The sequence below is a fragment of the Atractosteus spatula genome, chromosome 6, assembly GCF_055471065.1.
Source record: "Atractosteus spatula isolate fAtrSpa1 chromosome 6, fAtrSpa1.hap1, whole genome shotgun sequence".
In the NCBI taxonomy this organism is placed as follows: Eukaryota; Metazoa; Chordata; class Actinopteri; order Semionotiformes; family Lepisosteidae; genus Atractosteus; species Atractosteus spatula.
The window spans coordinates 16656834-16684674 of record NC_142711.1 but is presented as its reverse complement, the minus strand read 5'-3'; the positions used below and the strand labels follow the sequence as shown (position 1 = coordinate 16684674).

Below are 27841 nucleotides of genomic sequence, written 5' to 3'. Positions count from 1 at the left end.
TTTGTGATGGTAACTTTTATTGATACTCTTTCCAAAGATAAATCAACAGATTAGAGAACACAGATATAGAAAAGGAAATAATTACAACAGAGCTTTTGTACTTGAAGTGCATGTGACAGGTTACAGATGCTTAAAATATTTAACCTTTTTAATTTTAAAAATAGAAATGTACAGTAGTCAACCTATAAAAACATGCATGCAATCAGTTTTGTATTATTTGTCATACAAGAATACTCATCACTATTTGTATTACCTTTTGACTTTAAAAATTGAAATATACTGTAAATGTATTGTAGCAAAACTATAAAAAATAATCCTTGCCATCAGTTTGTCAAGAGAATTCTATGACGTACAAGAACATTCAATGCTGCTTATGAGAAAAATCTTAACCACTGCTTACAGATAATTGTGCATTCAACTTTGTCCATTAATAGTATGAATCACGAGTATGTACAAACCCTGATCCCACGTACAATTGAAAATATAAAAATATATAATCAAATAATTCTTGAGCCAATTTAATAGAACAAAAGATGAAACCACAGAGGTAATTCTACTAAACGACAGCAGTATTTCTACATTCTAAACTGATCCCCGAGATCTCAGCTGCTAAGCAAGACATTTGTGTAAGTGGAGTTGGAGAATCAGTGGGGGCATTCTTGCCTCTGGAACAGAATTTATCAAAATAAATCCCTAGTTGAGAGAGAGGGGACTCTGGATGGAACATTAAATGATTAATTTATTCTTTAAGTAGCCAAGTTCCTGACTACTTGTTCATTGAAATCAACATATCAATGTTTAAAAATGTAAGTGTTTTATCCTGGGTGTCATGGCTGAATCTCACTTTGATTTTTGCACGATCTTTAATAAAAAAAAACAGTTAGCGGTAAAGCCTTTAGTTACAGGGCTCCTAGCTTATGGAACAGTCTCCCACCCCATATTCGAGTCAATCTAGTATTCAAGTCCAGACTGAAGACCTATTACTTCAGCCTAGCCTACTCACACCTTACATCATAGCCTGCTGCAACCATGGCTGCTGGTGCTGCTGTACATGCCACTGTGTGTCTCTCTGTTGGCCCACCAGGTAGATACATCTGTTCTGACCAGACTATCCTATTCTCCTCCCCACATGTCCAGATGGCTCCCGGGCTGGGCACCATCTGAGTTGGATGCTGCATCATTGCCATGGATCCAAGAGGGACATCGTGGATGTAGCTATCGTTTAGGAGGATTTTGCTGGTCTACAGAGATCTGTACGGAGTACTGACATACAGAAGACATGATGGATGGATTAATACCATTATTTATTTATTCCTTTTTTTTAATTGTATAATGTTAGCATGCCCAAAGGGGTTGGGCAGCCAGTTGACCTTGGACCCCTAGAGGTTTTTTTTCTCCTTACTAAGGTGTTTTTGGCTCCTCTCCTCTGTTGTCTTCTGGTCTTTCCTGTTCTGTATTCACAACATGTATGATCACTTGCATTGTTAAGTGCCTTGGGGCAACCTTGTTGTGAAAGGCACTATATAAAAATAAATTGAATTGAATAGAATAGCCTAACTACATATCATCTTTATCTCAAAGGGTGATGTAGTTTCTCACTTTACTACTTGATAGGCATAGTGGGGATCCTGAAAGGGGGATGTGATTTCAGGTAGAGACTTTCTCTGCCAACCAAAACAAGCCTAACTAGTGGAGCAGCTGCTTCTATATCTTCTGTCCTTTGAATGACCCAATGAACCCATTGATCACTACAGGTGCGAACTAAAAGTGTGAACTGAGGTGTGAGCCAGGATCCGAGAAAAAGATCACTGGGGGCTTGTGAAATGCAGTCTTCCTAACGTTTCCCCTTCATTCACCCACTAAAACAGCTTCTCACTTCTTTACCTGCTGGCGCTGCTGGGGCTGCTGGCGCAATGCTCCTGCAATACCACTCAGCTGGGTGCACTGCAACTGTGGTGGATGTTGTAGGTCCTTTCCCATATGTAAAATGCTCCAAGGTTTTTTGAGATGGAGAGTGCTACATAAATGCAAGAAGTAATTAATCAGCATCACAAAGGGTTACCACACGTCACCCAGGCGGATGCTGCTCTTCATTGGTGAATAAAATAGGTCCCCTCCTATATGCAATGTGAAAACAAAAGTCCTTACTTCAGCTCTTCAGCTTTATCGCCTGACGTGCTGGTATTCACGTGTCACGATATAAAAATCGTAATTCCAAATGATTTGATTATAAAAATTTTAAAAAATAAAGAACAATGTCTTTTGGCACGATTCACCATACACAAGTGTCTAAAATTGTACTTCAAGCCTCCTGGAAGCCTCCGCCAAATACAGTACAAATACACCAGGAGCAATTATAAGGAACATTCAAAAGATCTCAAAGCAAAGCCACCTGCTATCAGAAAGCCTCTTTTGCTAGTTAGGGCTGCAGCTTGTCCGAGTCTGTCCTGGAAGTCCAGACCACAAGCAGGGACTGAGAACACCAGGACTGCTCTTTCCTGGCGAGACACTAGTCACTGACTGGACAGAAAGCAAATCATAACTGACAAAAACACACTACCCAACGTATACTGCACACATGCATTACTTTATCAAACTTGATAATACTCTTATTTTCTATCCTTTTAAGTCCTTTAAACCAACAGTTTATACAAGTACCTGCAATTTACATTTACAGCATGTAAGTTTAAAATATGTGCTCTAAAACACAACAGCCCTTTTAACTTTCAACCACAGGCACTGAACATTAACGCAGCTATGCAGCAAGCAGCAATGTTGCTTCTAAGAAAAATTTGGTTTGCTTTTGCACCAACAGAGGAAAAAGAACCTTACAGTTTGTAAAGGCGAAATGGAAAACCTGAATTATCTTCAAGGTAGATAATTGTTTTACCCAGAACTAGTTCCTTGCACGCTTTCACAGGAGACAATCTTCTCCTTCACATAGACTTTTTGAGAGCCAGTTACATCACCCAGTTGAACAGAGCGTCCATTCAGCCCCATCATTCCATCTTGTGATCCTGCACTAGACAATACTGTTTTCTCTTTGATCATCATGCCTTGTGCTCCAGACAGGCCACCTCTGTGTCCGGTACCTTGACTGAAACCTACCATCCCGTCTTGCATAAGCTGCCCTGATTCTGCCTTCCTCTCCACAAACACCACATTCTGTGACCCTGGCAGTCCAACCCTGTGTACAGCCCCTTGATTAAGCCCAGCAATCCCCTCCTGCACAAACTGCCCTGATCCAGCCTTCCTCTCCACTAACATCACATTCTGTGAGCCTGGCAGTCCAACCCTGTGCATGGTTCCTTGATTAGACCCAGCAATCCCCTCCTGCACAAACTGCCCTGACTCAGCCTTCCTCTCCACTAACACCACATTCTGTGAGCCCGGGATTTCACTCCTGTTCAAGGTGCCATGGAGGTAACCCAGCGCTCCGCCCTGCACAGCAGAGCCAGACACCACTCTCTTCTCCTGAAACAGGACCTTCTCAGAGCCTGGGCCTTCATTCAGCAGCAGCACACCCTGCACATTAGGAGCAGCTGGCCTTTCTGAGACAAGCACGGTGTTGTGGACCTGCGGCTCCACAATGTACCGAGTGGATTGAACCACTGGGGTGGTAGTGTAATAGACAGGCTGTTGGATGACATATGCGGGACTGGGAACTACGACATTTTCTCTGAGGTGCATGGCTGGGAGAGTGGTGGAAGAATACTGCTCAGTGACAACGTTTTGCTGGATCTGGGACTGAGGAACTGGGCTGGGCTGAGGTCTCACAACATCAGTTGTCACAGTGTTTTCTCTCTTGATCTCTGTGCGAGTTACAGCTGCATCCTGGACCGTATGCATGGGTGGAGTGACCAAAACTTCTGATTTCATTTTGTCACCCGTGCAGATCTCAGCAAGGGTCTTAAACTTGGGTCCCAGGTCATTCAGGAACTCCAAATCATTATCTCCTTCAATGAAACTGCAGCATCCCACTGAACCCACAGGGGATTCTCGTCCTTCAAAGTCATAAATCAGTAAGCCATCTTTCTGAATCTGGTCTTCCTCTGCCATGTACATTGACTTCTACGGCACAAAAAGGAGAGATATGATCAATGGTTGGATATCATCAATAGTTTTCAATATATGCAGTACATACTGTACATGTTCCACTACACACATCACGCATGCGCACAAGTGGCATTTAAAATATTTTACAGCTCACATACCCGTGATTGCTGGCTGGTTCATATTCATTATAGAAAGCCTCGTATACGGTAAGAAAATGCGCCCGATTTCATGTCCATCAGCATATATGGATGACCAATGCCAGCCTGGTCATTCCACTGTGTATCTTGAGGTAGGCCTGGTCATCCCATTTTTATGCACAGAAGGAAACTCTGTAACGAGCCATCACTTTCTTGGGTTCTTTACAACTTCATTGATATGCTACGTGTTTGTTCTTTGATAGATTTAGGTAGAACGAGTGCTCCTCGGTAGACTATCTGTCAGTGCACATACAGTACTGTATGGGTCACCAAAGCCTTAGAAATGGTTTTATAATTCTCTCCAAACTGATGACCATCAGTAAGTTTTTCTGAGGTCTTCGGAGGTTGCGCTACACAGCACACAGCAAATATATAAATAATACTCCCTGTATTTGCTGGCAGGACTGATCTACAGCGCTATACAGAAGAAGATGGAGATTTGGGACATCAGAGTCCCAATGTTGGTGATGCGCAACAGAGACTCCAAGTTCCCCTTGAATCTCAAGTCTTCCCACTGTTGTAAATGTAAAAGCCCCCCCACAAACACACACACTTAAAAAAACAGCATTTTTGCCCCACAGATATTAAGGACAGTATGTCAATTACCTTCATGTAGTATTCCTCCAGATAACCTTCCGGAAGTGCCATGCCGTCGTAGGCAGTCTCGCGAGACTCAAACCCTGAGGTGAAGGCATGTGAATTACCCCTGTACATCATGTCTCCTTCGTGCCGGCTACCGCCTCCAGCGTAGAAGCTGTACCGAGACGCCTGGGCATTGTTAACCGCCATCATGTACTCCTTTGTAGAAATGGTTGCTCCTGCCCCAGCCATTGCCATTCCTCCTGCTCCTGCCCCTGTCATTGCCATTGCTCCTGCTCCTGCCCCTGTCATTGCCCCTGCCCCTGCTGTCATCAGTCCACTGCTGACTTGATATCCTCCAGCACTCATCTGCACAGGGGCAGTAAGAAGGGGAACTGCCTAAGTGGGCCGAACACGGAGAAAAATGAAAATAAGAATTGGACTGTGGTGTTACTGCGCATTTCAGACTTAATCAAGGCTACATCTATTACACTGATTCTAGATCAATTATTCTTCGGTCAACCTACAACCGAGAGATGGCACTGATCTCCAGCAGGAGAAGAGAGAAAGACCAGGCATGCCCGATCACAGTACTGACACATGGTGCCCTCAGGCGTGTCAGTACTGATCAGAAGAGGTGCAGCTCTTGCTGACAAACACTCCTCTCAGACGTCAAGGACTCTCTGAAAAAGTCCTGATTGAAGTAAACTGACCTATAGCTGTCAAAACATGGCAAACTGTGTGTCCTGCATCTGGTAAAAATGAATTATATTTGCATATGATTATATTAATTACAAAGCCAATTCACTGACATGCATGTATAATGGGTTTATTTTACAGGTATTATTTATGTAATTTGTATGCCTGCCTCTGGAGCGTTTTTGCTCCATTCACAGAAGACTAGATGACCTCCAGCATCTGTTCCACCTCATCCTAACTGGTTCAACTGCTTGATCATTGGACGTGCCGCTCTCTAGTCCTGCACGTGTTTAATAATATTGTACTTGGCACGAATCTCAATGAATCTTTTAACTGTCAACTCTGGTGGAGAATCTAAAAGTTTACATCTGCTAATTGATAACGGGAAAAAAAACAGCAATGTTCAGGAGAAATCGAGGTAAATTACTCAATTTCTCAACAATTGAGAAATCGTTCATTGAGGTTAATTACTTAATTTGGTGAAGGAGAAAAAGCAGTGCAGTACAAAAAAAATTCACCGCAATGACTTTTATATTTTACGATTTAAATTTTCCCATATGATTAAACTGGTATCTTTTTAAAAACACAATTTTGATATCCAATCAAAAATCTAACAGGCAAAACTATACTAAAAGCATGAAGTTCAAATGAGTTAATAGAAACCAAAGGAGCGACCATGAAATGTCACCTATAATTCCAGTAATTTGGCAAAGAACAGCGTAGTGCAAATATGCCTTAAACTATAAATACGGGTTCAGTTAAAACTGGGCTTTAATGCCATTGTGTTATTTTACTAAATTTGCATCAATACAATTAAGTAAATTAATAGATAACAGCTTACCTTGTCTTCGCCTTGTCCTTCTGTGTGATAAGCAATCAAATGCTCTTTGGTGTCAAAAGGCATGTCAAGAAAAGCCCCTCCTTTGCCCCCGACCCCAAGCCCGCCACACGAGCAGAACAGCAGCAGCAGAGGCACCACTGTTGAGAAGCCATATTATTAAAAATTACTACTAAAAATGTAGGCAAAATTCTAAAGAATCTTAACTGTTTAGACAGGCAACTTAACAGTGTGTTTTAAAATGTTACGAACGTATTACAACATGAAAGATATTCTATAAAGCTTTCAGTCAAACAGCCCTAGATTTGAGCTTATCTTCCAGAGAGCAGATGCATATGTTCTGCAATATGTAAATTTAGCCTTAATTTAATGTTAAAATAATATACAATTAGATTTCACTTTATTCTACATTCTTGCTTTACACAAAACATCATTTACTCCAGCACAACTTAGTTCAGTACACAAGACCTGAAGTGAAAGATCAGAGAAATCAAGTAATATGAACACACCAAGGTTACCATGGAATGCCCCCTCCACCCAAACCTTACAATCCTTTTAGAGTTTGTTCTAATGGCCTGAAAGCAGCTTGGAGACACAGACCAAAACATCTGGACCATTTTATGTTTTAGGTTTTAAATACTTCTATACGAGAAAAAAAGCTAACAGCTTTCATACATATATAAGTGGTGTGGGACAGTTGCATCTGACTGATTAATCTGCAGTGCTAACTGAGTTGCATACCTCTTCCAAAAAGCTGCTTGTCCAGGTCTCACAAATTAAATCCAGGTTCAACCCTGGATGGGTGGGGGGTTACACTTACTCTTTTACATCTACATGTACTGTGCAGCGCTGATACTTGAGGAAGTGTAGAAGTGTAGGCAAACCTCTGTCTGCTTGTCTGCTGGGAGTAGTGTACTAGAGCACTAAGGTGCACTTACACAGCATCATCAAGAATCCGAGGATTAGCAGTCCAAGGCCTGCTGCTCCAAGTTCAGCCCCTGTTGTTTTCCTTGCACTGACACAGGCAGTCTGTTCCTTGTCACAGGTGCAGACATCTACCTTTACAACCTGCTTATCAGGACAGGATAGTCCTTGTTGGTCTTTCACCTCCACAGCGACTTCATATGAGCCAGGCCACAGGTTGTCCTGGGCTCGCAGGATTGCAGTGGTGCCTTAAAGAGGAAAAATAAAATTCTGTTAATTTTATATACACACACACACACACCTGTCCTGATCAGAAAATAATCTGATGATGATTATTTGCCTTAGAACAGAGGGGCAGATACATTCCCTCCATTCGCTCAGTGAAGAGTGAAGCAGTGAAGTGCTGTAACCCTTTTGTTCATGTCTGAACCATTAGGGATCCAAACATCAGCTTGGTTGGGACAAACGGAATGCTTGAGAGAAAGCTACATTTTTACATTTTTAGTACAGTACATCTTCTTTACTTTTGACATCTTGTTTTTATTATTATAAATGCAGCACTGCTATACTTTAATTATGTTGATGACCGCATGGTAATAACTGACAAGAAAATAAATTAAGCATATTTACTCCCTTCCCAGCCAATGAATTCACTCTGCTGTTCTTGCAATTTGTCTGAATCTCTTTCTTTCAAAAATCATTATGTTATGCCTTTACCAGAGAACAGTGCAGGCTGAGTGAAGCAGTGCATCCAGACTTACTCTCCTTCTGCACATGTGGAAATAGTGGTCACTAATAATTTTGCGCGAACAGGTGAAATCTCAAGTATGGAACTTGCGGAGATCAAGGTTTTACTGTAAAAGCAGAACTACTATTCATACTTTCAATCTCACTTTATTTAATTCCCAACAAATCTTAACTACTTATTCTAAATTCAATATAAGTCACAAGAGACAGTGAAATTAAGTACACTTTAATTATATTTATTACACGTAACAAACTGGTAAATAACTGATGGAGGACACCAGAGCATCTGTGTCTGCAGATGATGAAAAAATACAACTGCTTTTTAGATTACACCCTTTTCCCTTTGGATATGCTTTTGAAGCAAAACAAGACTTCTTGCAAAGCCAATCCTCACCGTTGAGTTTTTCAGCTCTCCACGTGCCCTTGGTACCTTCAGGAATGATTTCAAACTCAAAGGGAGGCCCATTGGGATCAGCATCTCCATCCTCAGCTGTGACAACCACAGCTCTGCTCTCGGTACACAGAACCTGGGAGGTACTGGTCAGAACTGGACAGTGGTCATTGGAGTCTTCCACCTGGAGAGCAATCGTACCAGTGGCGGTTTTGGAAGGCATATCTAGAAAACAAAACGATGGTTTAACTATTTTTTAAAGGAATAATGCACTAAAATTCATAATTTGTAGTGGTTTGTAAATCCTGCAACTCCCCGTGCTTAAAGTAATGTAACTCCCCATCATTAGAAACGTCAGAAGAAATGCCATAAAATTGTTATCATTTTATCAGATCGTTTTAGAAACAATGTCATTGGATTTTTAGATCTTTAAGCAACCAAACAAGGAAAATGTGTCTAGACTCTACATGTTTGTAAACTTATCATTTTCAATGGTTTCTTATGCAAATGTCAAAAAGTTCAATTTCAGAATTTTTGAGTAAAAGTAATCTCCTTTTTAATTATGATGAATTTACTACAACAATGGTACTACTGTGAATGAAAACCGTCCCTTCTTCACCTTGAATTTGCCATTTAAGAGTCAGGCCAGAAGAAAAACAAATGGTGCACACCACACGATCAGCTCCAGAAACTGATTTACTTATTTTATAAGGTATATTTCAAAATGAGTACATTACTGTTTTTACTCGACCATGAATTTTTAGTTACCTTCAGTCATAACCAAGATTTTTGCATAGTATGTGCCATTAGTCAAGTATTTAGACTCCCGGTCCGGCAGCTTGTTCAGTTTGATCTCTGCCGTCTTTTCATCAATTGTCAGCCAGTTGTCGGGATCAAGTCCTTTAGCATATCTGTAACAACAACATCTTGATTAGTCACATTTTCTATACAGTGTGGACCATAGTGCTTCCCTAATGTCACGATCGCTAACCCCTCCTCTTAAGGGCGCTCCAGCCCTTCCTTGTTTTCTCCCATTGTCTGCACCTGTTCCCTATTCCCGCTCCCCCTTAAAAGCCAGACGCAGACCTCACTTCGGGTTCCTCATTGAACTCTGCTTCGTGAGAGCCCGGGGTCCTGCTGCGTCTGGATCCGTTATGGTTTTAACTTGCTGTTCCTGATCCCCTGCCCCGCCGGTCCCGACCCGGCTCATGGTTTTAACCCTTGGATGGATCTCCTGGCTTTGGACTCTACTCTTCCGTTTGGATTCCCCGTTTGGACTTTGGCTTTGTTTGTTCGCCCGGACTCACTTCCCCAGGACACCTGCTCACCTCAGACACGCCCCCCTGTATCCTGACCCTTTCCTGCATGACTTTTTCCCTCGTGTATCTTCACTATTCCGGATCGCGTCGTCTGCATAGGGCCCGGAAAGAACTGCTTCGTGACACCTAACTTGCAAATATTCTATATTATATGTTTGGCTTTAACTGAAAGAATGGAAAATCTATAAATAAAAGTTATTCTATAAATGAACTAGATGGCCAATCTAAAAAATCAACTGGTGCTGTGCTGTACTTCTACAGAATTATCAAAGGTCATTGTAAACCAAGTAAGTTTTAGAGCTGTAAATGTTTTAATATATATTAACTACGATAGACTGATAGAATGATAGATTTATGCCACTCTGATGGCTTTGTTCCAAAGGTTTTAAAAGTCAATATTCTTGTTAATGAGTCGTTCTGGTGATGTTATTACTATGGCACCTACTGTAAAAACCTGCCAAAAATTCAACTGTGAATAAGAGACATAGACAGTGCCTGAAGTTGCTGTGGAATTGGTCAGAAACAAGTAGTAATAATAAGCAAGTGATACCAATATTTTCTCACTGCCTGAGTTTAGGAAAAATACTAAAGTTCCAAAAGCTCTAATCTGTCTATCCACTTACTGAACACCATGAGTAGGTAAATTTTCCAACTAAAGATTGTTTTCACTGCTGTACTGACTCATATACTGACTGTATATTTCTTAAATTTTTCAGTGTTTTTTTCTGCTAAGGAAACAATAATAATTGACTTGCCTTCTGTTCACTTGGTCTTATTCAGTATAAACAATCTGGGCAAAACTTGGAACCAGTCTATTAACTCTAGTTTCTCTCCTTAGGCAACTGCTTTCACTCTGTCTGACTGCTGGGAAACCAGACTGGAGTTCACCCTGTATTCTGATGTGATAAGAATGTGACACTTGACTTGTGCTACATACTGTACACGCACACACGTTTGGCAGGTATCCAGTCACATACTTTGTGCTACTGCTATAATATTTTTTACAATTTCTTATTTTGACTACTATTTGAAAAATAGCACAATTCTAAAGCAGACCCTTGGGTTATTTCAGCCTGGATGATTGATGATTTTTCTCCAGGTGAATCCTCTGATACTGTTCAGCTGTACAAAGCAGGCTATTGTTAATGGCACACTGATGCCCATGCAACCTACACCACCAAAACCCCCATGCTTCCTCCTTTTTGTAGCCTGTGAACAGTTCCAATACTTTTTTCCTGCAGCTGGACAACAGCATGCAAATTGTAAGCCTTGAGCCAACATACAGGAATCAAGGTTTACAGGGAGACACGTCCAAGGGTATAAACAGGGGTTAAAGCGGATATAAAGTAAAGCAGTTCAAGCAGGTGGCTGCGTCAGCATGCACAGGCTGCAAGGAAGCAGGTAAAAGTTTATTCCAGGCTGAAAGGAAAAGAAAAGGCTGAAACATTGTCTCTCTTCTCCCCTTTCAACATGGAATAACTGTTCCTATTAACGATTTTCTAAGTATTTTAAGACAAGAATAAGTCTTCTTTTTCCGTGATAAATATTAGAATCCTTCTCATTTCACAGTACTCAAAAGGAAATCGTTACTTAAAAGCAAGGGATCTCTACCAACCTGACTCTTTCAGCTGGTTTTCCGGTATCTCCATCGACAGCTGGATATTTCGCGATCACAGTATTGATCATCACTTTTTTGCTCTCCTCGGAAATGGAGATAGCCTTCACCTTTGGATTAAACCTGGGCCCCTCGGGCTGGTTTTTCACTTGAATTTTAATGGGATAGGTTTTCATCGATGAACTATATGCTGATGCAGCAGAGCCATGAAAAGCTGCCTTGTTCCTCACAGCCACTCCAAGCTCGAGATTTTGCATTTCTTCATAATCTAGTGCCTACAGATTCAAAGCAGGGAAGAAACAAACAAGAATAAATCATATATACATGTGAAATACAGAACCAGTTACATAAGTGACAATTTTGTGAAATACACTTATTTACATAATAGAGATTTCTGCATAAAGCAGAACCTGTCAGTTATGGAAAGCAAAAATCTTAATCTTATAAAACCTAATATCTTAATATCTAATATTAAATATCTATTATAAATAACTACAAATAGCCAAATATCCCTATGGTAATGTTCTGAACACTCTCCGTTTTAAAAGTGAGAAAGGCAGAACACAGTCTCTATTCACATGGAGTCAGACATGATTATTGCCCTTGTACCTCACGGGAGGTTTCTGTTATCTCTGAGCTGGCTTATGGATACCTGCATTGCCATTTGACTAGAGTACTACCCCAGTCAAACTCCCCTCCCCAGCGCAGACCACAGCCAGCAACTGGAGCTATAAGCAGGAGCCCAGGTCGGGAAATAACAATAAGAAAAGCCCCTTGTTTTATCTAGTACCTTTAAATTCAAAAGCATCTTCTCAAAGAACGTTAAAGGGAAAGTAAAAAAAAACAACACTTCAAACAAAAGACAGGAGATAAAACGAATACAAAGAAATGAAGCGGATTAGAAACAGAAGATGGAAGGAGCAGACACAGACACCGGTCAAGAACCTTCCTGAAGAAGAACTGCAAACGAGCACAACAAGAACGTGAAGTTAATTTGTCCTTCGCTTACAATCAGAAAATAAAAATGGTGTATCTGAAATGATTGTCTATACTGTACCTTATGCAGCATTAAGATTCCTTCATTAGTTTTAGAGTTGGTCACGATACTGAAGTAGCCTCCTTCGTTTCCTGACACAATGTCAAACACTGCCTCCCAGTTTTCTGTGAATTCTAGATCTTTATCCAAGGCCTTTATCCTCATGATTTCAACATTTTCTGTATTTTCTTCCACACTGCCAGCATACTGAAAGAAAAAAACAGGAGAGCGACATTAGCCTTTAAATAAGTAGTTACTGGTAGTGACAGCAAACCACCAGAACAGAATGCAAGGTAATGCAAGGTAAAGGAATAACTTTACTGTTTTTATTTCTGACTATGGAAAATTCTCTTTTCCTTTCTGAATCTACACAGAATGTTCCCACTACAGCTACTAAAAAGTCACAGGATGAAGATAAACTCCTGAAATTATCTCCAAATATGACAATTAAAAACATATACCTTTACTAACGTTTAGTCCTACCTCAGTCATATGAAATTATTAATTAAATAGCTCACAATCATGAAATCAAGAAAGAAACTTAATAAAAAAGCATTAATTACATATACTCATAATTATTGAAACAGTAAAATTAAGAGGAAGAATGCAAATTATGCATGCATTTACAGAATTGTAAAATTAGGTAGTTTTTAATTTTCAGAATATCACATTTTGAAACTTGCATGCTAAAATTTCCTATTGTATACTGTATCATTGTTATACCTGATGTTTGGAAAAATAACAGATACAGAACTACACAAAATCTACCACTGCAGAATTACACACAGGGAGTGAACCAGTAGATGGCAATACTGTCTCATGTTAGAAGTTCCCATACACTTGTCTAGTAGGATGCCACAGTGATGAAATACTGTGCTCTAGAGGGCGCTGTTTATCCATCAATGAAGAACATGGGATCTCTTCAAAAGTGTAAAACCCTAATATTAAGCATTTCATTCAACCGTGGTCAAAACGTTTTGAAAAACAAATCAAACAATTGCAAAATGAACACGGAAAGGTTCATTCCATGCTGAAAAGAGAAGAAAAGAGACACAACATATCGGCTGTGGAGCCTTCTTCGGACATTTTTGGGTGAAGAAGGCTCCACAGCCGAAATGTTGCCTTTTCTTTCTTCTATTTTCAGCATGGAGTAAATCTTTACTTGTTCCTTTGCAGCCTATGCATGCTGATGCAGCTCCCTGCTTGAACTATAATTGCAAAATGTTAACGTTCAGACACAGTTACCGCATACAAGCTACATAGTTTACTCAATAACAAACTACCTCTTAAAATGTATTTTACCTCTTCTTTCTCCAGCGTAGGAACATTATCGTTGACATCTAGGATTTTAATTACAACACTTCCCGTTCCAGTGTTGCCATTGATGGCTCCATTCATGTCGGTACCTTGTACAATTAAAGTATAGGTATCTTGGACCTATAAAGCATAAAACAAAAATCATACCAATATATATTTGTCTCATACGTGTCCCCATCACTCACTTCATCCACTTCCTAATATTCACCGTGGAGAAAATCTGGAGGGGGGGGAGGGGGTGGGTGGAGGCGTTCTTATCTTCCAATTTACAACCTGCCAAACCTGACACCACTTACTCTCCAATCTGGGTATATTTTGCATTACAACCACTTCTACTGTCAAAGCCATGTGAAATTATTAATAATCAATTTGTATCTCACTCACTCAAACAGTTGAGCATTTATGCCTGGGGTGTTCAGTTCATTCTGTTAGGATACTGCACTGTACACACTGTACAGGGTTCTGTCAAGCATAACACATGTTCTACCGACAAAGCCACCAATGTGTATTAAACATGCTTTAAATCATCGGAGCATCAGGTATCGAAAAGACACCAAACTAAAATGTGCATTAATTACCAGTAAGTCCTAACACTAAAGTGCTTTTACATTGCTTGTATATATCTCTACTGATATGAGCAGAAAAGTCCAAATGCTGTACATACAGTAGTTTGATAGGCAACAAAGGATTTTGTGTTTATCCTTCCTTTTTGTTAGTGTTCGTGTTGAGGGCTGTGTTACTGGGACTAGTATGTGGATAATTAAATTATAACATTAAGGATTTAAACAAATAATTTAAAACATGAATCCACAAACAACTTAAGGAATAAGAAGACAACACTTACTTCTCTATCAAGGGTAGGTTTTTTAACATAAATCATGCCTGTTGTTTCATTTATTTCAAACATCACTTGATCTGGTGGGGACTGGCTCAAGATGCTGTATTTAATCACCACATTGATAGTAGCAGGGTCATCGTTATCTGTAGCAATTACTTGCATGACACTGGTACCTAAAACAAACATCTTATGAGCAAATAGTGTTTCACCAAAACTAAATGAAAATCAGACACATGTTTTATCTATGTAGATAGCGCAAGCATGTTTTCCAAAAGCATACAGTAGGCAATTTTGATTTTTTAACTTTTTCAAGCCTTCAGCGACTCAAAACGGTTATCCTTTCGTGTGTCAATAATGCATTCAAAAGGCAGGTGCCTGCCTGTACCAAACTGAGAGCGCAGTTTTCAATACTCTAACAAAATGTGTATTATGTAGACGTGAGGGATGAATGAGTGTGTCACATGGCAAACGCGTTGGCATCTGGCTGCTGTGCCACAATCGCAAAATGACCAAACGACAGCCTCAGATCAGCAGACTACCAACCCAACGAAACAGATAAAATTAATGGGCGCCACTTGTTTGTAATCTTTCTCGTGCTCTTATTCATTTCTCTAAGATAGGGCGTCGGGTGGGCTAATGAAATAGTCCAGACTAGCACTACAGATGTACAGAATTACCGTTTTAAAACTTACACTCTGAATGAGACCCTATACTGGTTTAATCTACTATTAAAATAACTATTAGATTTATTTTTATTCACTAATACATATCAATGAGATCTGTGACACCATTTCTGAATTAACGTCTCCAGTGCTGCTCACATATAAGGTGACAGCAGGGATAGTCCACTGACAGACTGTGGACAGTGAATTCCTGTACATGTTTGAAGTGTGCAAGGGACTGTGCTGGAGTAAAGATTAGATCCTGGATTGGGAAACAAGAGGGTAAAAGTAAAAGAAAGACTAAAGATTTGCCTTTTGGACTGAGTTCATGAATTTCTCCGATCTGATTCATTTTAAACACAGGGAGACAATCATTTTTGTCTTCAACGGAAATACGAAGTACAATGTCCTTTTCCACTTCATTTCCGGACATGTCTTTTGCAATTCCGGTGAGCTGAAAAGGACAACACCAACATGAACATATTGAAAATGCTACATTCATCACGTTATAAAGCAGTAAAACACTAGAAACGTCTGTTCATTACAAAGCGGTGACAGTGAAAATGTTCTGTCCATTACATTACAAAGCTGTGCGATAGGTATATTACACTTATAAACATCTGCTATGTTACTGAGCTGGCAATAGCTTACATGACGATGAATGTCCGTGTAAAGTAAGGAATATACCGTTTTTACCTGCAAAAGCACACTTACATTGTAAACTGCAATTTGCTCTCTGTCCAGGATGGCTGTGACTCTAATATTGCCATTGTTCCTATCAACAATAAAGACATTGAAAGGTTCTTGATCAGCTCCTTTCCCTTTAATTTCATACGTCACTCGGCGTGTAGGAGTCTCGTGGTCAGAACGAATCTAAAAAAAAAAGAATATTTATAGATTCAGTTAAGGGTTACAACATGTTACAAAGATCACCAGTAATTCACTCAGAGCTTGTACTGTTGACGTCTACTATAATACCTTCTATGAACACTGGTAAGATCTATCCATCCATTTTCAAAACCCTTTATCCCGCACAGGGTCTCGGCAGAGCTGAAGCCTAACCTGGCGCACAACAAGCACAAGGAAGGATATCCTGTGGGTCTGCCACAGCTTGGATGGCAAGATCCCAATTCAAATCATGAATTAAAGATGAATAAATGTCATTTATTAAAACGAATTTCCACACTTTGCATCTGCATTTCGTTGCCCACAATAAAACGGCAGAGTGATGAGACATGGTAATGTGAGAAACAAAATGCTGTTGGGCCATGATCAACCCTGGGTGTGACGGACACCCTGGGAATTCCACAGAATCAGTTTTCTACTATGCTTATATAACTAATCGTTTGCCGTTTTAGCTTTAAAAAAAATTTCCCTCAACTATTTAACTGATTCCCCATGGAAAAGGATCAACACAAATGTCAGAGCTAAAATGCAGCTTGATCACTTGTCCCAAAAGGCCAGTATTTTTATTTTCAACTTAGTGAAACTTTTTATCTGACACTGGTGGTTACAGTGAATTTACAATCAATGGGTAATATCACATTTGATGCATCAGCCCCAACCTTGTTAAAAATCTTTCTAAGGAATGACATGCATGAAAACAGTGTTTCCCAAATGGCAAAAAATTCAGACATCTCCTGATGTGACTCCAGCTCCTGAGAGTCAGTGTCCAACACCAGCCCACAAAAGCAGAGTCCGGGAATCCTGACAGACCTGTGAGCGAATGCAAACTTCCTAACCAGATGTCAGGTGTGCCAGAGAGGGCCTACTCCCATGCATTTTCACGATTAAGTTCTGTTTACTTATTTGTGTATGATTTGCTTTAAAAGTGATGGGGCTCAGCTCAGACTGATTTTTAAAGAACTGGATTTTTAAAGAAACAGTGCATTCTGCATACACTGCTGTACCTGCTGATCTACCATTTTGAACACAGTCATGTTTCCTGTCAATTCAAGCACAATGTTTAGATTTTTGCAATAATACATGAGGATGCCACAGAACTGTGCCTAGGCTAAATCATTGTATCTAGCTAACATACACCTATTACAGTGTTTGAATATAGTATTTAAAAAAACCCAGAAAAAAATAATGTTGAGCTTTTAGATGTTAAGCAGATTTGTTTTTTGTACAAATTTAATACAATTTTAAAAAATCCAACAGTATTAGCTACATTAAGCAATATCCCCTTTTATGGTCACACTACCAACAAACAGCTTTTCTGGGGTCATTGTTACAAATTTATCCTGAACGATTGCTTGTTCATCATCTTATTTCAAATGACTGCTTGCATGATACTACACAATCAAGAGGGGGGCAGTTTGTCTCTAGGGAGGCACAGTCCATCAGGCGCAATAGGTCACCCTGAAAAATGTCTCACTTAAGCAAGAGGTCAGTTTAAAGCAGTCAAAGATTCCTTTGGAATAAAGTCATCAACACTCTGCAGTCTATCAGCAACAGAGGTGTCCACTACAGATATAAAAATAGTTTGTTAAATGGATCAAAAACATCTTCGGAAATCTCTTTATAAACCAGAAGGTCTCCAATATAGAATACAGAATTAAGACTCCCAGTCCAGTCTACATTTTATAGTGGTTTGGTTTATAATAAGTAATAATAAGTGATATTACTTGCGTGACGGCTTTTACAAACCCACCGAATGCGTTTTGTGATGAGATTCATCCAAATTCAAGTTCAGGCAATATCACAAATTGCTCAAAAGTAACACAACTAAGACTAGTAAAGTAGGCTGTGGTTTTAAGATCCAATCAGTTGAGACCACAGGTTCTCAAAATGTGGAATAAGCATTGAAGCCTTTGGAGTTGCTTGTGCGTTTGTCAAGCACACCAGAGTCTGTATTTGATGACTCATGTCTGCGTAATCCAGCTTTCCACTCCTCTAGCCCATAAACTACTTTCAATTATATGCTATTCAACTGCCATCTGCTTTCTTCCACCACCTTGCAAGATCTCTCCATTCAGTTAGAGTTACCATCTGGCTCTTAGCGCCATGAAATGAGCCCTGCAAAGTTTTTATTGAAAGCTCTCGGGTGTCGTGAAATGAATAGCTTCTTCAGATATGTTGCTCTCCGTAATGCCAGAGTTACTTTTCGAGTAATGAGGCTCTAACACGTCATTCATGTTAGATGACCTCTGTAATTGATTTTAAATTAGAATATTAAAAAAGCAGAGAGAAGGGCACCACTGTCTCGCTATGGCTATCCATAAAACACATTTTAAAAAACAAGACTGCCGTGGTTGCAAACTTACATTTTTCATTTGACATTTTCCAAATTAATAATTAACTCTTTAATTATTGCTGAACATCACTGGAGCAATAGGAGTCACTGGAGAAACTAGTCTCCAGCTCTGTATTTTGGAATTAAAGTGTACACATTCTTGCTGAAGATCTATTTTATATTTTTGAACACAGCACATTATCCAAGTTTGGCCTTGTTATGCCATTAACACATGCTAGTTAACCTGAGGGCTTTGTGTCTGTTTGAGAAAGTATTTTTTCTCCCTGCTAAAAGAAATCCACAAACTTTGAGAATCTGCAACTGCACAAATCAAAACCAAGGATTACAGGCCAAAATTCATTTTTAAGCACTTTTATCTGAACCAAAGGGCCACTGAAAATACAAAATGTAATAAAAACTAAATTTCCTCTATCATAATAAAGGATTTCATCATGAAAGTAACACTATATTCCTTTATTTTATAAGAAACAGAAATGTAATTAATTTTAAATGTTACTTTTATGTTTGCTGCCCTTAAAATAACTGAAAAAATATATAATTGTATGAATAAGTAATTTGAGAAATCAGTCTTCTAAAGAAATGACTTTGTGCTGTGGGAAAACTAAGAGTAAACTATAAAAGCAGTTCTGTTATTCTTTTTTCAGTGCATCTGTATAAAAGTATACCCACTCCCTGGAGTATGCAAGGCTTATACAGACCTACCACTCGTAGTACTGAACAGATGCAGTGGTAAGCATTGCTGCCTTACAGCGCTGGTACCCCAGGTTCAATCCTGGACCTTGGGGACTATCTGTGTGGAGTCTGTATGTTCTCCTGTGTTCAAATGGGTGTATCCTCTGGGATTTCCGGTTTAATCCAACAGTCCAAAGACATGCTTGGTAGGTTAATTTGCCTATAGGAAAACTGGCTCTGGTGGGAGTGTATGTGCATGTCTTTCTTTGTGTCTGTGTGTGTCCTGTGATGGACTGGCGTTCTGTCCAGGGTGTAGCCTGCCTTGTGCTCGCTGCTTGCTGAGATAGGCCCCGTTCCGGCTGCGGAGCCTTCTTCAGATGTCCACAAGTACATTGTGTTTCTTTTTCAGGCAGGGAATAAACCTTTACTTGTTCCTTTGTGGTCTACGCATGCTGACGCAGCTCCCTACTTGAACTGAATGTTTCAATCATAATTTGAAAAAATTTGAAAAAATGCAGAAGGCACAGGCTAGGGGTAGATAAAGTATGGTCGTGACCGATAACCACTAGACAAAATATTTAAACATTCACGGGGGCAGGGGCCATTATCGAGTAGTCTATATTGACAGTGCTCCCATTCTTACTTGTTACTCTTAAATCAGGTCAAATGAAAGAATAGCGTTGTAAGGTTATCAATGAAAATAAACAGAGACTCACTTTGGCAATATATTCTCTCTTTGTGTAGTCCTCATTCTCTGGGATTTTGACAGGAGGAATGATCCACTCTCTTTTTCGCCTCTGCAGTTGCACTTCCTCTTTTGATTCCACTGGATTTTTGAAAACCTTTAAATATAAAAGAAGTCCATTACTGAAATATTCATATAAACCACTACCAGGTCTTCGCATTGCAGTCAGTTATAGATCACATCACGGCGGATATAAACTGTACGGTGGCTAGATTTTAGTTATCCCAAATCCAATTTCCAACAGAAATTCTGCCGAGGAATTCAAAAAGATCTGAACTCGAATTAGAGGAAAGTCCGAAACAAAAATGAAAGGAAAAAGAAAATGTCAAAGGACCATGTAATTAATTGCTTACACCTAAATGTTAGGAAAATGAGAAACAATTTAAGTACAAGACACTACATTGTCATGAGCTACTGATGGAACTGCAATCACATAAACACAGCTAACACAGTATGTACAATTTCCCCTAAGCAAAAACTAATAAAAGTGTGTGTCTGTATTTACATATGTAATTAGAAAATAGAACATTTAAATACAATTGCATTTTCTCTAAATACAGGACATTATAACTTGCTTGTTTTTTTTACTTTTGGTATTTATTAAAGTCTTAGTTAAGTTATCCACTTATATATATATGATATACAATTGTAACACAATTTATTAAAAATATAGGTTTATTCCACGCTGAAAAGAGAAGAAGGGAAACACAATGTTTCGGATGTGGAGCCTTCTTCGGGTGTGAGGGGGGAGGAGGGGGTGTGAGGAGCCTTCTTCACAACCGAACATGGCTCCACAGCCAAAACATTGCGTTTCCTTTCTTCTCTTTTCAGCGTGGAATAAACTTTTACTTGTTCCTTTGCAGCCTACGCAGGCTGACGCAGCTCCCTACTTGAACTAACACAGAGCGATGGAGATGAAGAGAGTATTAGTGGACACACGGCATTCTGAGAGTCAGGAGAGATGGAAGAGGAGGAGGTAGAGTATTCTACAACAGAAACATTCAGGTCCAGGAACTTGACCAAGATGATGACGCCCACTCTCACATTAGTGGAACAAAGGCAGTGCGTCTCCACTGACATGTTCTGGAACCCCTGGCCAAGTGATCTATCCTCACTTCACCCCCAGCATCTCATCAGCAGGTAGCCTTGATCATTTTGATACACAAACCAAACAAGTTCTCAAATTAATTGGAAATGGTGTTGTCACTGATCTGTGTAACTCACTACTCTTCCACAAGATAATTTGGTTATTAGTGTGAAGTCAGCTGCCAAGAAACACTGTCAGTGCAGATCTGCAAAGACTACACCTTTTTCATGAAACCTAGGATAACATTTGAATATTTTACTGAGTTCTGAAATTGAAAATATATACATTCTGTGTTTCCCATTTAGTATAAAATGTGAAAAGACAACAGTATAACCAAAGTCTTCGGCTATTTGTGTCGATTTCTGTTTTGTGCCAATATTTGTCATGTAACAAGCAAGTCTATTCATTTTGTGCCAGAAAAACTAAGCAAAAAAATAATTTCAAACTAAAACCAACTTGCATTGTACCGTTAAGAAATCATATGAAATACACAAAAGAAACAACTATTACACAATTGGGAAATTCCAGTTAACATATATCATCAAACATTTTAAATTTAAAGAAACCAAGGGACTGCATTACCCGTACTTATAAAACATATTTTTTTATTATGTTAAGAAAAAAACATTTTGAATACTTAACTGAATGTTGCACTCCTAATCATTTACTAAGGCATTTTGTAAATAGAAATCAAAGGTACACAGTATTACGAGAAGGATGTTGATTTCTCGTAACGTTGCCATAAAACGTCGTAATTTTTCTGGGCCATTTCATATGATTAATAATTCTTCACAGAAAACAAAAGTATAAGTTTTGCGAAGTATTTAGCTGTGGGTTTTGTGATGGACTCCAGGAAATTTCCATGAAATACTACAGTACAGCTATGAGGCAATACGTTTCTGGGTGGATGGTAGCTGAAGATAAATGATGTATAAAAATTGTGTGCACCTCCGTACAGTGGATATGCAAATGATATGACATAATCAGAAGTCACTGCTGAGAAATGATCTATGTGCTGAGCAGACACACTGATTCGGGAAGACTTAATGTATACCACGCTTATATTATGAGTAAGTACAAGAGCCACCCAAGAAAATCAGTAAACTGACAGAAATGCCAGCATAAAGCTGTAAAAGCAACACAGGCGCTGCACAAAACAAAATGAAACAGTAAGAACTAGTAGGATCCAACATTCTCAGGACATCCGAAAGCTCAACAAACCCCTCCAAGCCTGAAATAGCCTTCAAACCGTCTGGTACAAATGGTACATTTTTAGCAGAGCCAATAAAGCCTAAACCGCGTGTGTTTGAGAGACGCAAGGAAACACAAGAACTAAAAAACCAGTGTGAACACAGGGAGAACAGGCACACTTCACACATGCTGGAATCAAACCCAGGACCCTGAACCTGCGCAGAGGAGGGCGAACTGGTGACACTGCTGGCAGATTGCCATTTCAAATCCTGCAGCCGCCAGAGGAATGCTGCTCCGTTGGGCCCCTGAGCAAGGCCCTTAACCCCAACTGCTCCAGGGGCGCTGTACAATAGCTGACCCTGTGCTCTGACCCCTAGCTTCTCTCCCTGTCTGTATGTCTCATGGAGAGCAAGCTGGGGTATGCGAAAAGAAATTGTATATGGATAATAAAGTGATCTCTTGTCTCTTACTTACCACCACGTCACCCTGCTCTGCTTCTTTACGCGAGGATTTCTTTACGTGGCTGGACTGTGGAACAAGCTACCCAGCCATGATGTTGAAGCCACTACCCTAGCTTTTTCACAGAAATGCTCGGTGAGATCCCAGGGTCAATTAGCTACTTACTACCAAAGGGGATGGTGGGCTGGAGGTGGAGGGCGTCTTCTTGTCTGTAACCATTCTACAGTTCAGCTCTGATCTCTGAGCGGAGCTCACGCTCCACCCCTGAAGGTCAAGGGTGGAGAGTGAGCAGGCTCTGGAGACAGGACACAGGGACGCAGAGGATGAGCAGAGAGAGGGGGGGATGGTGCAGGAGGAAGATAAGAGACTGCCTGTGTAGGAGCAGGGTGGGTGAGACAGCGCTCAGGGAGTAACCAGCACTCTGAATCAGATCAGATAAGGGATAAAGAGTCATTGGAGGGACTGGAGTGGTGGAGTTATTCCCGGGGGACAAAGGGCAACCAGCTGAACTCTGGATAAACTGGAGTGGACAGTGAGGCAGGGAAACCAGCCCGGAAGATACAACAGTCTGGGGAGGATAGCACCAGGGGCTGGAAGCAGGTTAGGACGTAGACCATTCGGCAAATTGTTATAATTCTTTTGGAACAAAACAATTTTTAGCTCTCTCGTTAAAATGATGAATTTCGCCGTCTGTTGTTATAACTGGTTTAGAAGAAACTGTCAGAAAATGGATGGATGACTGGATGTGGCAAAGTGGCCGAGTGGTTAGCATTGCTACCTCACAGCCCTGGGGTCCCGGGTGCAATTATGGACCGGGGGTGTTATCTGTGTGGAGTTTGCATGTTCCCCCCCGCCACCTTCAGGTGCTCCTGTTTCCTCCCACAGTCCAAAGACATACTGGTAGGTTAACTGGCTTCTGGGTAAACTGCCCCTGGTGTGGGTGTGTGCAGGTTTGGGTGGGGTCTGGCACTGCATGACACACCACCACCTCTCTCTTCTCTGGAACTCTCGGTAAAAGCTAGACTTGTGCAGGTATGGGTTTGGGTGGGGCCTGGCGCTCCATGACACACCACCACCTCTCTCTTCTCTGGAACTCTCGGTAAAAGCTAGACTTGTGCAGGTTTGGGTTTGGGTGGGGTCTGGCGCTCCATGACACACCACCACCTCTCTCTTCTCTCTCAGGGTCGGTGGGGGGCTGGAGCCTATCCCAGCAAGCAATGGGAACAAGGCAGGGTACACCCTGGACAGGATGCCAGTCCATCGCAGGGCAGACAGACACACTCACACACAGTCTTTGGACTGTGGGAGGAAACCGGAGCACCTGGAGGAAACCCACACAATCATGGGGAGAACACACAAACTCCACACAGACAGCACCCCAGGTCCAGACTTGAACCCAGGGCCACAGCGCTGCTCATAATGGCACCACTGTACCGCTCCATGCATCAAGTTTAAGTCCAGGAAGATGTTTTTCGTCTACAATTAAAACACCATAAACAACTGCAGTCTTTTTATTTACTCAGTCCCATTCATCACTGGTGTGCTGGTGATCATGTACTTGTACTGTGCAAGACAGGTGTGTGGTTCAGGGCACCTGAAAAGAACTGATTGTATGAAATATTCCTGGTTGTGGTCAAGAAATAATAGTTAATATGCTTTTAAGATATAAGATAGATACTGTATCTAAGATATGCTTACAATCACTGTTAGGTTTCCAAGCCTGGAAGCCTAACAGTGGTGAATAATACAAAGGTTTAGGGAGGCCTTGAATTTATTTTGTTGGGTAACATAAGAAATCAGTAGACTTAAAACGTAATATTTAGAGTATATTTTATTCCCTGAAAGGCATTTAAGACATGTACAAGTAGTGGAAACAACAACACATTTTTGGCTTTATTACCTTTTAGTATATAATACTGTAAACTGTCTATGACCAACTATCATTGAGCCCTAATGTTGTACACTAAACTGGAACAGCTGGAACAGCTGCTCCACAAAAGTAACAAATGTATACAGACGGAATTCTTATGCAAGTTGTGACTGCTATCACCACTTACAGTCTTTAATCCAACCCGTGAGAGGGACACACCTTAATCTGTGCACTCAGCCTGCGCCCTCAGCAATCACACACATGTGCACACACACTCCCTTATCAAGTTGCTTATCAAGTGATTAACACTCATGGCATCATAGCTTTGGAAACCAGGGCAGGCAAGCACAAAGGGGAATTCATGTCAGGCCTTACCGCTTTTAAACTCTTGTCAAAAAAAAAAAGGTTAGAAAAAACATTTTGCAGCCACTGTCTTTTAATCTATGGCACAGCCAACAAGTAATCTGCATTACTGCTCGATGATTAAGAACTTCCCAATCAAATTTTCCCAGGGCTTAGAACGACCAGGTAACACCGAAATCCATCATATTTAGCATGTCGACATTGTTTACAAACATTTCCGTATGCTATGAGAAGATAAATGGGAATTTAGGAAAAACAATGATTATTTTATTTTCCCTGAAACTAGAGTCACAGCTACTTACAAAGACAGACCTGGATCTACAGAACAAAGGAACATTTTTATATATATATATATTTAAAGCAATAACAACTAGTTCCAATTTCCTTATTGTATGAAAATAATAAGTTAAATACTGTAAAATACAATAGCGAATCTAAGATGGTTTTATATTTGAGAGCCTGCAGTTTTCTTGACTGATCTTGCGGAGGCAGAGGCACAAGCACAAAAATACAGTCATTTTTTGACATTTCAAAAAACAGCAAATATTTTTTCACTGCAGTATATATGCCACGTAAATGTTACATAATTTCTTCACATTTCCTTTGTATTGAAGATTTTAGCATGCTGATCTGAGTTTGGGTAGGTTTCTTTTGAAAGGCTGCACTGAAACTCAGACACCTCAGAGATGCATGTCATAATCTTATCTTGCAACTACATGTCCTGACAGAAACAACATCTCGTTTTTTTTGTCCATTGTCACTTCTTTCAGTTTGCCGTTTTTAAGCAAAGGATTAACAAAATGCTGTTCTTCTGAATGACTCGTTCAACTACAAACCAGAGACAAACACACCATCACAGTACGAAAGCTGTGAACAAAGCACTTGATACATTTACTAAATAAACTGGATGGATGTGCAAAACATAAAAACCATCATATTTCAAAGAGTAATGTAAAAGAGTATGATCGGAATTTTCAAGTTTCGAATGACATTTTGCAGTCAATTGATCACTTAAATAGTTATTTTTTAAAAGCTTTTTTAAGAAAACTAGTTCGGGGTGGGAGAGTCAACAATTCTTCCCAAGTTAGTAAATATTGCGCTGCATAAACTTGAGTCATTCTTCTATTTTCTTATATTACATTTTTATTTTTATTTTTTACTTTTTAGTTTTAATCCATTGGTCTTATGAATCTTTTTTTTATTTTTTCAGTAGTTGAAGATCATGCAGCTAATTATTCCACACTGTCCTAAAATTCCAAAAACCGCAACATTCTATTTTCAGACAAAACAGGACAATTATCCGTGTCACGTTACAAAATTAATGTTACTTCGTGTGAAGTAATTTGTTGCAATATTCAACGGCCCCTAGTATCTGTATCAACAGAATGTTTTGAAATAAAAATGGATTTTTAACGGTTTTATATAATTAATTAAATTTCAAATTTCTCCTCGTCTTCGGCCCCATTAACAAAAGCTAAATTAAGTCACCTGCTTCTCCCATTTTACACTCCTTGTAGTATGTCTCTGCGCTTCTTCCAATTCCTCAAAAGTGTAAGGTTTTATGACTATTACTATATATCCTGCATTACTATTAACATCATGTTTTTCACTTTTAACGTAACAATTCCAAATATGTTGCTTTCTCCAAAAACTAGTCCTTGAACAGTGTGGTTTCGGTAATAGTGCGTCACGCCCAGTCGTCAAACCTACAGATTAGTACAGTTCTCTATCCACATCCAGGTGGGAGCTTTGATAGTATTACACATTACAATTAACATTTATTAATTACTATTATTATGTACTATTCAAAAAGAGTAGAAAAACGAGAGATGCACAGCTTTACGTTTTCCTGGGGTCAAAAAGCGAGCACTCTGTGCAACAGCGAGCGAAACAAAAACACACTTTACCTTAGTACTTCCGTACTGCGGGAAGACCGCAGGGTTATTACCCGTTTCTACGGCTGTAAAAATTATAAATAAACCAACCACTCAATCAACTTATCATTCAAGGCCCTTGAAAGAAAGGTAACTACCAGAACGCTCTGAAGCAAAACAAACTGTAACTTATTAAGAAGGTCACTTTCTAAAACTGAACATTTTCCATTTGAAACAGAACTACGCTTTAATTTTTTTTTAAAAATAGGTGTTCTTTCACAGTGAAATGTAATAATAAAAAAACATCTTTACACCCACAATAACCTCAAAAGAAACTAATCGTTGTAGCAATTCTGAACACCTAAGTGGTCCTGACAAAAGTCTCACGGTAGCCCTTGGTCATGGCGAACGCTGGCTTACTGTATGTACTTCAGGAGTTTTTGAGCCCTTTCATTAATATCACCTTCTTCTTTTTTTTAGTTCACACATTTCAAACGGTGTAGTTAGAGCGTTTCCCTGACCGAAACACTTCGAAGAACACGAAGAGGAAAGCCGGAAAACTAAGCCCACCAACAACAGCCCCGCCGGTGCGTTCTCAACTCACCAGGAACATTACGAGCAGCAGCAAGCCGATGCCTGCCTGCGGAACCCGAGCCATGGCAGATCAGTCTTCTTTGAAAGCGCCTTTCTCCGATTAAAAATCCAGCGGGGCACAACCTGTGACTTGGCCGCTTTGTAGAATGTTTAAAACGCCACCTATGTCACGCTTTTCTCGAAAGCCTAGCCTTTACCGCGAGTTCCAGGGAAGAGAGGGGTGGTGGTGCGTCAGGGAGCGCCAGACCCCACCCAAACCTGCTGGGCCGGACAGGGGAGGACATCCCCCTTCTCCGACAACGGGCTTTGGCTGTAAGAAACCAGCGCTCCCCTCCCTGACGTGTGTCCGCGGATTGCGGTCTGCTACCCGGCTCGGCACCGGCGCGGCTAGAGCCCCGAATTACATTGCACAGTAGATCTGTAAAATACCGTTTTTTCACTTAATAGAGTCAGCCTTTCGACCGCTTTTAGGTATCGACGTACTGTACATGAACTCCTGTTGGAACGTT

General features: G+C 40.2%; 1 protein-coding gene across 1 annotated transcript; it reads right to left on the bottom strand.

The window, feature by feature from the left end:
- Positions 1–27596, bottom strand: LOC148832328 (desmoglein-2.1-like). Its single transcript, XM_088918597.1, has 14 exons — positions 27343–27596; positions 19866–19991; positions 15933–16091; positions 15531–15672; positions 14563–14729; positions 13704–13838; positions 12423–12608; positions 11366–11640; positions 9200–9342; positions 8435–8656; positions 7308–7541; positions 6373–6509; positions 4860–5231; positions 1–4071 (listed from the first exon to the last, which is right to left on the bottom strand). The coding sequence occupies exons 1-14, from the start codon at positions 27394–27396 to the stop codon at positions 2887–2889; spliced, it is 3537 nt and encodes a 1178-aa protein (XP_088774723.1). The 5' UTR covers positions 27397–27596; the 3' UTR covers positions 1–2886.
- Positions 27597–27841: the final 245 nt, after the last annotated feature.